The following is a 16,464-nucleotide window of genomic DNA, read 5'->3' on the forward strand; positions in this document are numbered from 1 at the left end:
TAATGTTATTGTTGTTACGCGTACTACGTACCTCATAACTGAATTTTTAAGGGGAAGATGATTAATTCCAATGGGAGGTGATAATTTTTGGGAATTCGTTGCTATGGAATCAATCGATTTGAGTGGAACAGCAGATAATTGTTGATTTAGGGTTCGATTCATTTACCTGAGTTCCAATTCAATCTCTATTTATTTAAAAAACAAAACGTACGAAAGGAAAATTAACAGAAAAACTAGGAAATTCCATTGGATTTCCAGGGGAAGTCTATTCATTTTTCGTTAATCCTAATGAAAAATTCCGCAGTCATTCCGCTTTTTTCTCAATAAAAATCTTGGTTTTTAAAAATTATTCTATTCAGATATTTTCTATAAGAATTCCTCGACTTAAATTTCAGACTTTAATAAAAATCCTTCGATACATTGATTTTAATATTATCGACTAAATATTTCTATTGAAAAAAAGGAGAAAATTTTGCAATAGAATTCCCCAGCGACTGCACTAGGTTTTTCTACTAATTTTTTTCACGCGTGAAACCAAAACATGTCTTTTATAAATGAATTAAGAGTGTCCAAGTAACAATAATGCAAGAGCCGTCATAATAAATCTCGTATTGACACTAAAAACTCGTCTAAAATGACACAAAAAAAATAACAACAAATAATATAAATAAACCAATTAAAGAACCGACGATAATAAATGAAGTGACGAAGATACGTAGCGCAATCGATATGTATACATAAATGATAAATATAAATCCACACCATTACGTATATACATCTTTTAATACATGTATATCGCGTCGATTTTAAGCATGCCAAAACAAGAAATGAAATTATATATAAATTATTATATATATAATGCAACAAAATAATGAATGCAAAATCGCCACGCTGACGTATATCTAATTGAGTAATCTACGCTTTGTTTTTTCTATGAAAAAAAAATATATATTGAAAGAAAATCGCGCGTGAGAACGTTCATTATCAATTCCTGGTTAGATAATTGCGATAAAGAAAGAAAATTATTATGAATATTAATGAGAAAATATAAAAGAGGTCGAGGGTGAGAGAGAATGTGAGAGAGAGTGAAAGGTGGTATAATAATGATGAATAATTAAAGAAAAAATGAATAAATAAAATGTTATTATAAACAATTAATTAATAAAAAAATGAATCTCGTTTCTTGTTACTCGTGATGATTTGAAAAAATGGGTTTAGAGGGGGGAAATGAAATTTCAGTGTAGTTTGAGTAATGTTTTATTCACTTTTAGGAATTGGAGGCGTCTTTTACAATAGTTTTCGAATATTCTATGATATATTTTTCTGAATTCCTGTGGGAATTCGTTGGTAGAAGAGTGATAGAGTTGGGAATCATGAAAATTTCCATCGGTGTCTCCTTAAAAATGTTGCCAATGAGTGATGTTTTTTCTATGGGTCCTCATCCCACACTGTCTCGGTGAGAATCGCAATGTTGTCGAGACCTCTCATAGGAGCGTATTCCAAATTCCACATGAGGTTGGTGAAAACCACTGGCGGAGGCAATTGAAAAAATGAATTAGTTCCATCGAATTAATGCCATTATGCTATTGATTACACCGATGGAAAAATTTCATGGAAAAAAATCCGATTTGATTTTTACTGAAGAATTTCGATGATTAACTGAGTATTTTTTTTTTATACAAAATTTCCAATACAAAGGATTTTAGAGGAAAAATCATTTTAAAGACAACACAAATAAAAGAATATCAACAAATAATATGAATAAACAAGTTAAAGAACCGACGATTCTCCATAAAATTTTGTTTATGCGTGAAAATGCACTAATCGTGGATTAACGTCTCCTATTTGTTTGTATGAATATTCTCCCTTAACCCTCAGTCAATGAATGATAATTTGTCATTTGATTTATTTTTGAAAACATTTCATAATGACTATTCACCGAATATTATTCATTGTATTATTTTAACCATTTCATTATGATTCGATTATTCATAGAATAATCAACTCCTCTCAATCATCACTACATAAAATTCTGTCCTCATAATTTAATTAATCAAAATGCTTGATTTTTGGAATTTTATAATTAAAACAGAATAACGAAAGCATAAAATATTTTCTTCATTTAAATGACTTCACTTAACCCGCATTGATGGTCGTTACGGCCTGGAGAAGTTGAGAAGAAAATCATCTACACAGTTAAAATTAAGAAATAAAAAATATTGTCCCAGTGAACTCACACATCTCCCCTCGATGGAGATCCGCAATTAGCTCAGGACAAGAGCTATTGCACGGATTGATAGGGATGAGTCTCAACTGCGTGGCCCCGCGCAACTGCGCCAGAGCAATGAGACCCGAATCAAGCTCCACTTTCTTATAACTCGGACTGTTGTAATCCGAGGACATGAGTACCCAGTTGAAGTGCGCCGGTGAAACAGTGCTCGACAGGAAATAAGGGCGCTGATAGTACTTCCTCAGGGCCTTGACCGCGTTAATGTCGCAGTTCTGCCAGTGGACGAACCACTTGGCGACTTCGGGGGAGTGGACGCGACGGAGGAAAGCGGCGAGATCCGAGGAGCCGGTGCGCAGGTTCGATGTCAATGAGCAAGGGACAGTCTCCATCAGGCGCTCGTTACCCAGGTAGAGCTGCGAATTGAGAGGATAGAAGGTGATCCCCCGGGGAGTATTCGAGGGACGTTTTGAAAAATTCTTACATGAGTTATATTATCAAACCAGAAATAGTCGGTATTCATGACAGCCCAGGAGTCCATGGCGTCGGTGATTATGGCGGGAGCGTCGCGGCTCAGGTAATTGTCGACTAGCTGACGGTAGTGGACGTCCGAGAGGCGATCTATTGTTTCAACGGCCTCACAAGTCTGAAATTAATTGGGGTTCAGCCAATGATGCGCGGGGGAAATTCGAGGGAAAATCCTAGTTGGAGATATTTTATTATTATAATTTTTCTCTTGATTCTTTTAGAAAATTTAACAGAGAATAATTAAATGAGATAATAATTTTATGTATCAAATCTGCAGCGGAGGGTTAAACTAGGATAAATGCAAAAATTGAACTTCTTCAGGAGAGTTGGGAACTTTCGATTAAAAAAATTAAAAATGAAAAAAAATTGCACTGATCCACTTCACTACAGAAATTGTGCACGCAAGGAGAAATAAGTCTGAGTTTTCAGGAATCCATCTGTATTTTTAGACATGTATTCTGTTTTTTTTTCCCTTAGAATTCTAAGAGAATTCATGCGCAACATTTTTTACAGAAAAAATCTCAAAAGAATAATTCACTCGGAAAAACGGAAATCTGTTGGTTTTTTTCTATAGAATAACTATTTAAAATTCTCAACAGAATTCTAATAGAATTTCAATAGAACTCTATTAAAATAGTTTTTCTATTAAATTTTTTCTTCGTACTTGTGTTTTCTCTCGTTAAAAATCGACAGAAAAAAATCCGAAAATTGAAATCAATAAATAGAGTTTTCGAAAGAGTCGTAATCTACTCCTTTTGTTCCACTGGTTTCCACTGGATTTTTAAAACAATTCTCTATGATTTTCCCCGGTATTTTTTCATCCATGCATTGACAATTGAAACAATTAACTGTATATCTTACGACGCAATCCTCCTCTGTAATGGGGTATTCGTTGTAGAACGGATTGTTCATCATGCAGTTCTCGCGGTAGAGATGCTGCCAGTTCCAGAAGGGAAGGATCTTCACCGCGAGAACACGGGTTATTGCGGACAAGTGGGTGCCGACGAAGTCGAGCTGGGCTGCCGCACAGGCGACGGTTCCAATGACGACGAGAATGACAGTCGCACGGAGGACCAGCTGCAGCCAGGATCGCCGCATTGCTGCCACCAGCGGCTGGCAGATTACGTCCATCTCTTCTTCGGTGAAGCCCGCTTGCTGACAGTACCTTTAGCGAGGGAAACGCAAGCCCCAAGTTTTTCTATCATGTCTTTTTTTCATTTATTTGTTTGATTTATTCATTGAAAAAAAATGAAGTAAAAAACGCGGATAATTGGAGCCTCACAATTCAATTTAATTAGCCACTAATAATTTTAAAAAACATTTCATTTATAGAAATTTAATTTAAAGAACAGAAATCTATTTTTTTTGTAAAATATTTTCTACTGTACAATTTTGTTTAAACGGCGCAGAGAATTTCCAAAAAAAAAACACGGACACTCAAAAATTTTATTAACGACTTTGCAAATTCGATAGAAAATTCTGGTGAATTTGTATTAAACTTCTATGGAAAATTTTCTACACCAATTCCTTGACATTAATTTTCTAAACTGTTTTCACTCTGTTTTCTTCCCCTCTATAAAAAAAAGTCAAACAAAAAAACTTGAAAAATTTGAGCCAAGGAAATTCAGTAGGAAATATCTCAATAGAATAAGTTGTATAAAAAAATCGAATTCTATTGACTTTTTCTATAGAATATTTCCTATTGAACCTTTCACTAGAAATCCAATACAATTTTTTAACAAATTCGCTTGGTTTTCCTATTAAATTTTTTCACGCGTGCTTACTTGTAAAATGAATTCAATTCTTCATCAATGAGTTTCAATTTCTCCTGATGAGTCATTTCGTTCGGTTCCTTGGTGTACGCCTTCCTCGGCGGTTTAACGCATTTAGACCCCGACATTTCACTCTGCAATCTCCAGTTATCAATTAAAATCGCCAACGAGAGATTCAACGCGCCCCAATCTCGCATCGACTGACTTCCCCTTTTTTATCGAACAGCTACTGTCCCTCGCGGTCCTGCGCGGTTCGAAATCAACGCGCCTCCACGCAGGTATTGACCCGCTGACGTCAGCGGCTCAGAGTTTAAATGTCCCGTCATCTGATGGAACACATTCGCAACGAAAACCCGGGGAATTCGCGGAATCACTGTCCGAGGGAGTTGCTTGTGGAGAATTTGATCTTTGGAACCTAATGTCGCACATGCGAGTGCCCGCGGCAACAAAGAAAAACAAGATAATTGAGTTGTTGCTGCAGTTGAGCTCGAAGAGGTCGAAAACATTTACTCTGTGTAGAAATTTCCTAAAGTCCTCAGAAGCTAAAGGTTTTTAAATAAAATTCAAGATGAGCTGTTTGAAACTTTTCGGTAATTACTTCGGAATACTTTCATAATCCCAATTAGCAGTTGTGAGTGATCCAACTGTACGTAATTAATTGATTATCTTTTTAGATCTCTTCAAAGTTGCGAATAAACTTCATCCGGGCGCGAGGGCCATCGCCTCGTTGGCGTCTCTCCCCGAAACACATCAGATGCTTTATAAAACCGTGAGGTAACATTTTTTCTCTGATCTGGAATTTGGGGGAATCGACACCGGAATTGATTCTGTAGTGACGTGTGAAGATCATAACAGAAGAAGCCAATTTATCATAATTATAATGGAAAATTGAATTTTCTTGATTTCAAGGGAAGAAAAAGAGTTTGGCATTTTTTATTGATTATTCTTCAGTAAGATGAACGGATAATTAACGAGAAGGTTACATATTACTAATTGCATTCTTCTAGGGAATGCATTTGCCAAGTATGTTTTTGTAAAATTAATTAACGAAAATGTTGAATTAAATCCGATAAATTTTTTTCATTGGAATATTATAGAGGATTTTGGAAACACAGGGATTGACTCTGTAATGACGTGTAGAAAATCATAGCAGGAGAAGTAAATTTTCCAAATTCCAGTTGAAAATGGAATTTTTCAAATTTCAAAGGAAACTGTTGAGAGAATTTTTTTTTATATTCATCAAGGTAAAAAAAAAGTTCTGCCTTTTTATCCATTATTCTTCAGTACGATGAACAGATAATATATGAGAAGGTCACATGTCATTGATTGCATTTGCCTAGACAAGCAAAAAATGAATTGACTAGACTCGCTTTTTTAATGAATTGAATGATTAATTTTTTCATGGGATCATATCGCGTGAACTACTCTGAAATGTCATGAATTTGTCTCAAAAAATCAAATTCTATTAATTTCTTCCAGAAAATTACCCATTAAGTATTTATTAACACTAAATTTCATGAGAGGGATTTTCGATTAACCAAATAACCAAATAATCTTCCCCCTGAATTATTGATTAATAAAATAATTCGGAATTTGACTATTTAAATTGCTGATTACTTCAATAATTAAAATTTTAACATTGATATTAACGAATTGACTCCTTCAAAATTTCACGATAATTATAATTTATGAATACGGCTGTTACTGATTATTGATTATTACTCGAACCATTGATTAATAAAAATAACTCGGAATTTGACTATTTAAATTGCTGATTACTTCAATAATTAAAATTTTCACATTGATATTAACGAATTGACTCCTTCAAAATTCCACGACGATTATAATTTATGAATACGGCTGTTACTGATTATTGATTATTACTCGAACCATTGATCAATAAAAATAACTCGGAATTTGACTATTTAAATTGCTGATTACTTCAATAATTAAAATTTTCACATTGATATTAACGAATTGACTCCTTCAAAATTCCACGACGATTATAATTTATGAATACGGCTGTTACTGATTATTGATTATTACTCGAACCATTGATCAATAAAAATAACTCGGAATTTGACTATTTAAATTGCTGATTACTTTAATACTTAAAATTTTCACATTGACATTAACGAATTGACTCCCTCAAAATTTTACAGTAATTATAATTTACGAATACAACTATCCCTAAAAATCGTTCGTACTCGAATTCCCCGATCGTCACCCCAATTCGCAATTCCAGAGATTTCAGCGAGGGCGAACTAAAGCCAATAGCAGCAAAGCTGGACAAAGAGCACAGGTACCCAGTGGAGCAGGTGAAAAAAATGGGTGAGCTGGGTCTGATGGCGATATCAACCCCAGAAGACCTCGGCGGAACGGGCCTGGACTACCTGGCCTACGCCATCGCCCTGGAGGAGATCGCGAGAGGCTGTGCCTCCACCGGAGTGATAATGAGTGTCAACAACTCCCTGTACCTCGGGCCAATCGAGAAGTTCGGGAGTCCCGAGCAGAAGGAGAAATACATGCGGCCTTTCACGGACGGTTCGAGGGTCGGCTGCTTCGCCCTGAGCGAGCCTGGCAACGGTTCCGACGCCGGGGCGGCCTCCACCACGGCCAAACTCGAGGGGGAGACATTCAGGATCAACGGCACAAAGTCCTGGATCACGAATGGCCACGAGGCAGAGGCGATCGTTCTGTTCGCAACGACCGACAAATCGAAGAAGCACAAGGGGATCAGCGCTTTCCTGGTGGACTCGCCGACTCAGGGCCTCGAGGTCGGCAAGAAAGAGGACAAAATGGGCATCAGAGCCAGCAGCACGTGTCCCCTGATGTTCGAGGATGCCCTCATACCCTCCAAAAACATTCTCGGGGAGCCGGGGATGGGCTTCAAGATAGCCATGATGACCCTGGACGCTGGGAGAATTGGAGTCGCCAGTCAGGCACTTGGCATCGCTCAGGCTTCCCTGGAGTGCGCTGTCGAATACGCGGCGAAACGCACGGCCTTTGGCAGCCCCATCAACAAACTCCAGGCCATTCAGCAGAAGATCGCTGATATGGCCTTGAAAATAGAGTCCGCGAGACTGCTCATCTGGCGCGCAGCCTATCTCAAGGATAATGGCAAAGCCTTCACCAAGGAGGCTGCTATGGCCAAACTCAGCGCCTCGGAGGCAGCCACATTTTGCTCACATCAGGCTATTCAGGTCCTGGGGGGCATGGGCTATGTCTCAGATATGCCCGCTGAACGGTACTACAGGGATGCCAGGATTACAGAGATTTATGAGGGGACTTCGGAGATTCAGAGGCTGGTTATCGCAGGCAGCATCATCAAGGAGTACAGTTGATGAGGTTGCTGGCGGGGAGGGGCGTTTTAGAGAGTTTTTTGAGGGGAATTTCTGATTTTTTTAGGAAGAATTAGCGCTTTCTCGCGGAATTTTTGTTGTATCACGAGGGAAATTGAGTCAATGGGTGTTGATTTCTCTGATCAATCTATTTTTCTGAGGTTTATTCGCTGAGAATTGCTGGACGTGAAGTCTTTCATTCTTGCATTTTGTGATTAAAATTTTTTTACATGCAGCGAAAACACTTGGAAATTGAGGGAATCGAAATCTATTGAATTTTTTGATGTTTTTTATAATTTTGTTGAATAATTTGGAAAAACTCGAGTTCGAAGAGATAGAATAGAATATCCGAGAGAAAGCCCGGGGTTGCGATGATTTTTTTTCATACGTGTTTTTTCTAATTCAGTGACGATGCGGTAAAATATCGAGCCCATTTTTTTCCTCGAACCTCTTATTACTGAGATGAGCCTATAATTAACGGTTAATGGAGGGATTTTTATTCCAATTGAGTCATTTTGCGATTCATTATTTTTTCAGTCATCTCGGTAATGAGTAGTTTCAAGGCAAAATGTCTAAAAACCCGTGTGAGAAAATTTTTTCCTTTTGCTTGTGCACTCAACTCGAGAACTAGTCGTTCTTAGAACGACTTTAGACAGAATAGAGACAAAACAGTGAATACAGTATTGAAGATCAACACGATCAAATACCAAAATCGGAACAAAAAGATAAGTATTTTTTACTTCGAAAAATGAAAAACTGAAGTTACAGTCAACTGAAAAAATCTGCATCATGACGTCATAATATTTCGTCTTTAACTCATAATTAATTAATTAATTAATTTTACACAATTTATGAAAATTAAAAAAAAATTCCCGGAGAGCTCTAACGAAATATTCATTAAGCGATAGAAAAATTGAACTGCTCTATTCTCTTCTATTTTAGCCGCATCTGCACTGAATCCCGAATATCAATCACTTCCTCGAGTTCAACGTAATCCCCCAACTGAACTGAGTCATAAAAATTGTACAGGATGGCTGGATCAAGCGAAAGCATTGGTCCATTATTTTTAAAACAAATCAATAAACCTTTATACGCTGTATATTCTTCGTTTTATTATTCTCACGACCACCTCACGTCTGACATTGTAGCCTATATAATTATCTCACTTCTCTCATTACTCTTCAGCTTAAATACGTATACATACATATATATAAATATATACATACATATTCATACGCGAGACTCTAGTTAATCCGTTTTAAATTGGTTTTCTCCATTTAAACGTTTAATTTATCATCGGCCTTTTGGCAGCGTTATTATTTTTCATCTCATCATTCTTTTGAACCTTATGTTATTCAATTTGTCGCTGGATTTTCTCGTCTATTACTTTCTCAGAAACAAATTTTCTAAATTATCTATCCACAAAAATCCAATAATTTTAGGACATTGGTAATTAGAACATACCGGCCACAGTGAAATTCAATTCTAGAGAAAACGATCGCCATTCATTTAACAACATTAATTCATGTTTTTGCTCTAATTTTTTTCAATTTCTACACTCATTGGCTCGAGAGAATTAAATCATTCTTGAACATTGTTCATCCATCCAACTCCTTGACTATTTTTCCCTCGTAAAGAAAAGTTTGTTAAATTATTTCATCAATTGAAATCATATAGCACTGACTTAATTAAACTGATTCTACCATCTGGGAAGGTACCTGTTACACGTTTCATTCGTTATGTTTCCTTTATCTTCCATTTATCTTATGTTTCTTTGTGCAAACGACAATTAAACCGGATCTAATGATCGTGTACATATGTGCACTTATACTATTGCTTCATTATTTAATGGTCTGTATCACTCGTTCTACAACTAATGTGGTTTAACATTAGACCGGTTGGACTCTAAGATCTGCACTAATTGATCTCTCTATTGCTCGAGTCGCCAGGACTCTGGGGTGACTAATTAGTTACGAATTAATTTATATTGTAAGTTTTTTGAGATCTTTTCATGTTTCTGGTAGGTGTTGCAGGTATGAAAATTCAATAGAAGAATCTAGCACTTTTTGCGAGGAGTTTCTGACTTTTTTCTCCTGTATTTTTATTGATTTTTTCATTTTTCTGTTGAAATTTTATTGAATAAATTCTATTAAAAAGTCCAGAGATTTTGATATTTCTGTAGAAAATTCTTGAACAGTTTTTATTCGTTTCTCATAATAAATTCCCCGAAAATCCTCATAGGAAAATCAACATCTATCGAATTTTTTTTATGAAAAAAAATACCCATTGGAAACACAAGTAAGAGAGTTGCATGATTTTTAATTGAATTGTAATAGAATTATTGTGGAGCTCCAGCAGAAATTCAGTGGAATTTCCCCGAGAAATTGCTAGTTTTTCTATTAAACTTTTTCACACGTGATTACCCGTGGTGAATCGTATCAAGTACTCTCCCGTTCGGAATGCAAGCGAAGCTAATCCAAGCGTCATTTCCATCCCACCTTGAATTTCATTGTATGCCACAATAAATTATGTACAACGACGCCCCGCAACCCTCGACCTAATTTTTAATAGCTAGAACTTCTCAATGTTTTTCCGTTTTTTTTCCACTTTTTTTGTCTCATGCTACATAATACGTGCGTTCGCTAGTGACTCACGCATACGCAAAATTCTTCATTTACATTTATAGAATAATACATTTGTTTTTTTATAATCGTTTTCTTGGGTTTTTATTCACGTTTTATTTTTAATGGTAGACTGAGAAACAACCAGGAATACGGTAAAGTAGCCTCGGCACTCGATGATTATTGTAACGTTGAAGAGCTTTTTTATTATTCATGGGTTAAGTCAGGAGTGGAGATGTTTTTAAACAAATTGACAAATTTTTACAACAATTTTTGTCGAATCTACGCGATATATTTTAATTATTCAAAGTCTTGGTATATTGGAAATCAGTATATAACTCAAGTAAAAAAATTAATATCAAACCATCCGAATTAAATTCCGTAACAAACACGAATCGAACTGTTCACAGAATTTCAATAGAATTTCGTAGAAAAATCACACGTTTTTCTATTAATCATCTTCTTCACTCCACCCCTAAACCCCTCCCACTAAAGCTCCCTCAAAAGTAATTCGCAACTCGCGAATTGAAAACATTCACGAAAAAAGAGGGTTAAAATATCAATTTACTCATTTTATTGTTTTTCCGTTAGAATCGATACTAAATCGAACATCATCAAAGTGTTAATTGATTTATTGTTATTGACACAGCGCGAGACTGACTAATTAATGTTTCATGTATAATTTTTCATTCAACGTGTTAATTACTTTCATATTCCCAGCATGTCGTACCTCCTGTCGTATCAACGAACACAGAATTCTTAATTAATATTATGAAAATAACTCATGACTGTGTACTCCATTACTCCGGAATATTATCGATTGACCATTGAATTTCCTTCTATTTTCATCCCAAAACGACTCATGAGGCTGGGGAAAATATGCTGTGTACGTTGAACAAAATTAGACCATGCTTAATTAAATTTAATTCATTCGAGCACTGTTTTTAGAAAATAAATATTCCAATTGCTACATTTATAGTTGCATCATTGAAGCAATTGACGAAGTAATCATTCACTATTTATCTCTCAACCTTTTCAAACAAAATGGCAACACGAATAGTTGGTCTAAATAAACTGTTCCTCTCTGTCACACAATTTTTTTCGTCTGTCTCCATTTATTATTTGCTCACTAGTCACAACAAGCACTCCTTTATTACAGGCCTGATTATGCCAATTAATGAACTTTAATATTTAATTAATTACCTGAAAGACTATGAATTAATCGTTACAGTCAATTATCTATAATTTTAAATATTTTCTCAGTGTGGAATTCATTTTATCTCTCATCACGTGTTTATTTTGTCAAACTATTCAAATCTGATTCAATACCATTGAATATTGACCCCACAATATTCTCAATCTCCCACGTTACACGATAATACAAGTTGAATTCAATTGATTGCTAGGGTACATTAATCTAAAACGCTTTTCAAATTGTTTTTAATTCCCATTCAATTTTAGTAAATTGTAAAATAAATTATAAATTCGTAAGTAATTGAAATAGACACTGAATCTAAGACAGAAGATATTCTGCTGAGACTGTCTTGCTTCTGGCAATGGAGGGGGGTTGTTTAATATTTATTGAGATTTTTTTTTGTTATTCAGTTAATTGTGTTCTTCGTAGTCCTCGGGGTGGGTGTAGGGGAGAATTATTTTTAACGCAATTTTTAATAGTATCTAGATGCCTCGACAGCAGCCTCAATCGTCTGCTCGCATGCCTCGCACTTCTCCCTCGTGTCTTTGCTGGAAAAATATCGTGTATTTTAGTATTATTGATGTTTAATAATGTCAGCTATGTGAATATGTCAATGTCAAAGTGATAAAACAGGAGGAAAGGTCAATTTTTCTCAAAAATTTTCTTTTAAAGATTTTTTTGGGTAAAATTTTCATCTTTACAAACATTTTTTTGCTCATATTTTCCCCTAAAATTCCTTCACCTCACCGTAAATGATAAACTAAAGAAAATATGAAATTGGCTCATTAACTTACATCATATAAAAACTCATAGAGTAAACAAACATTTAAATGTCGAATAATTAATGTGAGATTAAAAAGTCCAATCAAAAAACAAGTTAATTTGTCTGCATGTTCTCCCATAAATAAGTAGCAGAATAAAATACGAACTTCACTCATTAACATTCATCATATCATCAAAACCGATAAGAATGTAAACAAACGTTCAACTGAGGGGCAACTCAAGTCTGAGATTAAAAAATTGAACAAAAAAGTAAAATTTTCTCGCGCCGAATGGAGCACTGAACGAAATACGAAGACCCATTACCTTTCATCATATCAAAGCTGATATAAAAGTAAACAAACGTCCAAAAGTAGAATTATTATTAGCGTCTGAGATTAGAAATTGAGATAAAAATTTCCTCCAAAAATACGAAACGATGTCAAGGCCTCCCCTTTTATCACAGTAAACACTGATAAATGTCTCACCCTATCGAGTTCCTCCTTAGTATTGTCCTCGAGCGCCCTGATATCCTCCATTGTGAGACCATACCAGCGGTCAATCCAACAGAACACCTGTCGATGAAAATTGGTGAATAAACGTCTCTCAGCCTTCTGGATGAAGCTCTCCACACGTGTCTGCAGTCCAAACCACTTGAATTCACATGTTACGAGTTTGTAGCACGTCATAACGGGGTCAACATTGTCTTTCCACTTTGGTCCGACCAGCGGACCACGATTAGTTTTTTGGGACTTGAATTTCGTTGGATCCTCGTCCTCTTTGTAATCAGCGCTTGCTATTGGATCATTGGCTATGTCTATGTGTATCACCTCTCGCATTTTAAGTTTATCAGCTGACAGTTCATGTACCTGGGGTCAATCAACGATAATTTATTTGATAATGCAGATGATGAAATGCAAAAACAGTTCGAGTTTACTATTGTTCTTACATTCTGCTGGTTTCCCTTGTCAGCGATGTGGAAGGACTCAATCATGATGACGAAATTATCCTTCATGTATCCAGGATTCTAAAGAGGGGAATTAATTCGATTAGAAGAGGATTGAAGAGAAGTATTGGACAGTGGCGAAGTGACTTTAATTCTCCATTTATCTCGTTAAGTGGGTGATCACTGGAATGATTCCTCATTGAGATAATTGCATTTTTAGAACGATGCAAAATTGAATCTGCAATCTTCTCAATAATTAGTCAATTAGACTTTTTTCTCGGGCATTTATACTTTTACACAGTGACTTCAGGGGAAAATGTTACGATAACTTTTTGAAGCTGACAATATGTCCAACAAGAATGTTTTCTAACAATTTTTACAACAATGAGACAATTCAACATTTTTGTTTTTCGTCTCATCTTCTGCCCGAACAATTTCCAAATGTAAAAAAAAATCAATTTTTTTGTGATTCCCAAAAAAATCTCCCCGAGATTTTCCCTCCTGAATCCCCTCGGCATCAATATCCGTCAAGACATGAACAATCGACTTATTCTACTCTGTTGTCACTTCTCCACACAAATAGTCCTTTCAACTCACAGTTATGACTGTCTTGCAGTATGGATAGGCGTTCCATGCCTCCTCATGTATCTCCAACGAGCTCTTTGGTAATAATAGTCGAATAAAAGCTGGTACTTTGCTAGCAAGATGATATATCTTGTATGTATACTGTCCAGACGAATATTTACCACCTAGCAGTGGAGTATCCGTGAATGGCTCATTTTTCAATACTTCGATGCCTTCACCACCACCTGTGTTATTTTTACTCGCCTCCGCCACGGAGTACAGTTGAGCCACTTGGTACTGCATTACAGAAGGAATAAAAATCATTAATGACCCATTTATTTCCCTGGAACATCCTCATTGGGATAACGAATTCGTTCTTATGGCTATTGCTGATTGACAACGCTGGCTGCACCAATTACTGCACTATGGTTACTCAATGAGGTACTAATGACTCTGGATCAAAAATCGAGGCAGGGCAATATGCAGTAGCTTGCATTTACATTTTTACTGAGTTATTTACCCCTCTCATTTCGCATTTCATTCATACTCTCGTAAATTCGTTGGAATTTCATTGGGAGTATCGAAATGCACTTTTGAAACTTTTGACTTTTTTGGAAATTACAAATCGTTGGATTTCGGTATGAAATTGCGGAAGCAACGCGTGGAAATATTCATTCATTCATACTTTACGCTGTTAAAATTCCATTTTGTAAAAATTAGTTTTACTTCAGCTCTTGAAGATATAATCGAAATTTTCAATTGTTTAATCGTTTAGGATGAGGACAAAATTGTTTTTGGAGTGGACAATCGACCTTTTATAAATTATTCATGAGAGGAACTCGTAATTTGGAAAAATGTGTTTTTTCGGTAATTGAGCCATTCTCATCCTTAAAAAATGGACTTTTTAATTATTGCTCCAATTTATGATATTCTCTAGAATATCTCATTTCCTTTTGGTACCTTGTATAATTTCATACGAAAAAAGCAAATAATTCTAAGAAATTCCCTATTAATAAAGACCCTTTAAATGACATTTTGCAAACAATCAAATTTTCTATCCCACTCGCTAAAATGTTCCTGTGAAATTTTTTCGTACGTGCATTGTCACCACAATGAAACAACAAAAACTCATAAAAATGCCCCCCAATTACCCTCAATGACAGAAATTCCTAAACCCCAAAATTACCCAGCAACAACTTGACACTCAATCATACCCTCAACCCGCATATTCCACAATCCCCCGAATCATCTGAAATTGCTGAGCCCAATAAATGCATCGTCACGTACGTGCTCTAATAAGCCCTTCCCCCCTGTGATTTAATATCACCTGAATAACAAAAAAGAATCCAAGAAAATAGTATTAGAGCCACAAGAGAGCTCTGACGTACCTCTTCGACGTTGAGTGGCAGGGTGACGCGGCTGTAACATAAAAAAATATGACAGGATTATTAAAACATGTCAAAGAAGCCCGTAAGTCTATAACCGGAAGTCTTCGGATAAAATTGAGCCCACGAGGCTCATCTCCCCCGAAAAATCCCCCATCGACGATTGCCCTGACATTTCAATCAAACGAGTCTGGAAAAAAAATGAGGAATCAATCATTCCGAAGAAAACAACGCGTGTCACGTTGGCAGATGCCATGTTGCAGCGGCCAATTGTCAAGTAAACCGAAAAATCGATAGCGCACCGAGACAATTAAATTCGACCGGATGTCACAAAGTTTCGCCCGCCCACATGCCACCTCAAGACCCCCCAGAGGCAAAAGAAAACGTCATCGATCCGTCAAAACAGCGGCCCGCAGTCAAATCGAAGGGACAAAAATGCCCAAAGTAATTCGAGGTCAGGCGTCAACGAGTCGAGCCCCCGAGGCTCGTCCACAGGGCGCCCTAGGGAGCCCACGACCCCCACAAAACGGATAAATCAAGTCACAAATCCGGGGCATGCAGTAGTCACGCGTCTCCCTCGTTCCCCTAAACCCCCCGATAAGATAACACTGGCATAAGACACGACTGAAAAAAAGTAAACGTAGATGATTCACTCACTATTCCTTGATGAGCATCTTCAGTTGTCGGAGCACATGGACTGAGACGTGACAATTTTATTCACCGTTGGTCACTCACTGGTGTTCAATACTCTTATTAATTATTCCTCCCTTTTTTGGAACTAGAGGCACGTAACAATGATCATACCACTGAAACACCACCAACCCTCGACCTTCGGTGATTTCACACTGGCGCGGCCTCGAGTCGCTCGCTTTTATCTAGCTACAGGCGCACTGCTGGCGGTTGGGCCTCACCACTTGGTCACTTGGGTATCACGAATACGTATATCAGTGCCTTTGAATACCACACAATTTTATTTCCCTCTCCTGAATATTATTTCCTTTTTTGCCGCACTAACAATTACCCCGGGGGAGCAGGCGAACTGACGGAAGTACCGGAGTTGTTCGGTTGGCGCTTTGATACGGGGGGTGTGCCCCCTCTTCGCACGGAATTACGTGGACGCGTGTGC

General features: G+C 36.8%; 3 protein-coding genes across 4 annotated transcripts; 1 reads left to right on the top strand and 2 right to left on the bottom strand.

Moving 5' to 3' along the window:
• Positions 1-1,241: 1,241 nt before the first annotated feature.
• LOC107045346 lies at positions 1,242-4,732 on the bottom strand. Of its 2 annotated transcripts, none has more exons than XM_015267606.2 (5): positions 4,540-4,732; positions 3,617-3,920; positions 2,712-2,873; positions 2,238-2,643; positions 1,242-1,529 (listed from the first exon to the last, which is right to left on the bottom strand). In XM_015267606.2, the coding sequence occupies exons 1-5, from the start codon at positions 4,722-4,724 to the stop codon at positions 1,429-1,431; spliced, it is 1,158 nt and encodes a 385-aa protein (XP_015123092.1). In that variant the 5' UTR covers positions 4,725-4,732; the 3' UTR covers positions 1,242-1,428. The 2 variants fall into 2 exon arrangements, with proteins under 2 accessions (XP_015123092.1, XP_015123091.1); XM_015267605.2 differs by having other exon boundaries at positions 3,605-3,920.
• A 221-nt stretch (positions 4,733-4,953) lies between these two features.
• On the top strand, positions 4,954-8,967 carry LOC107045353 (short-chain specific acyl-CoA dehydrogenase, mitochondrial). Its single transcript, XM_015267619.1, has 3 exons — positions 4,954-5,117; positions 5,202-5,301; positions 6,773-8,967. Exons 1-3 carry the CDS (start codon positions 5,096-5,098, stop codon positions 7,869-7,871), a joined length of 1,221 nt encoding a protein of 406 aa, XP_015123105.1. The 5' UTR covers positions 4,954-5,095; the 3' UTR covers positions 7,872-8,967.
• A 2,081-nt stretch (positions 8,968-11,048) lies between these two features.
• On the bottom strand, positions 11,049-16,384 carry LOC107045355 (phosphatidylinositol transfer protein alpha isoform). Its single transcript, XM_015267620.2, has 6 exons — positions 15,996-16,384; positions 15,342-15,372; positions 13,987-14,250; positions 13,393-13,470; positions 12,932-13,312; positions 11,049-12,232 (listed from the first exon to the last, which is right to left on the bottom strand). The coding sequence occupies exons 1-6, from the start codon at positions 16,010-16,012 to the stop codon at positions 12,188-12,190; spliced, it is 816 nt and encodes a 271-aa protein (XP_015123106.1). The 5' UTR covers positions 16,013-16,384; the 3' UTR covers positions 11,049-12,187.
• Positions 16,385-16,464: the final 80 nt, after the last annotated feature.

The sequence above is a fragment of the Diachasma alloeum genome, unplaced genomic scaffold (genome assembly GCF_001412515.2).
Source record: "Diachasma alloeum isolate Michigan unplaced genomic scaffold, Dall2.0 Dall_scaffold_00914, whole genome shotgun sequence".
Classification (NCBI taxonomy): domain Eukaryota; kingdom Metazoa; phylum Arthropoda; class Insecta; order Hymenoptera; family Braconidae; genus Diachasma; species Diachasma alloeum.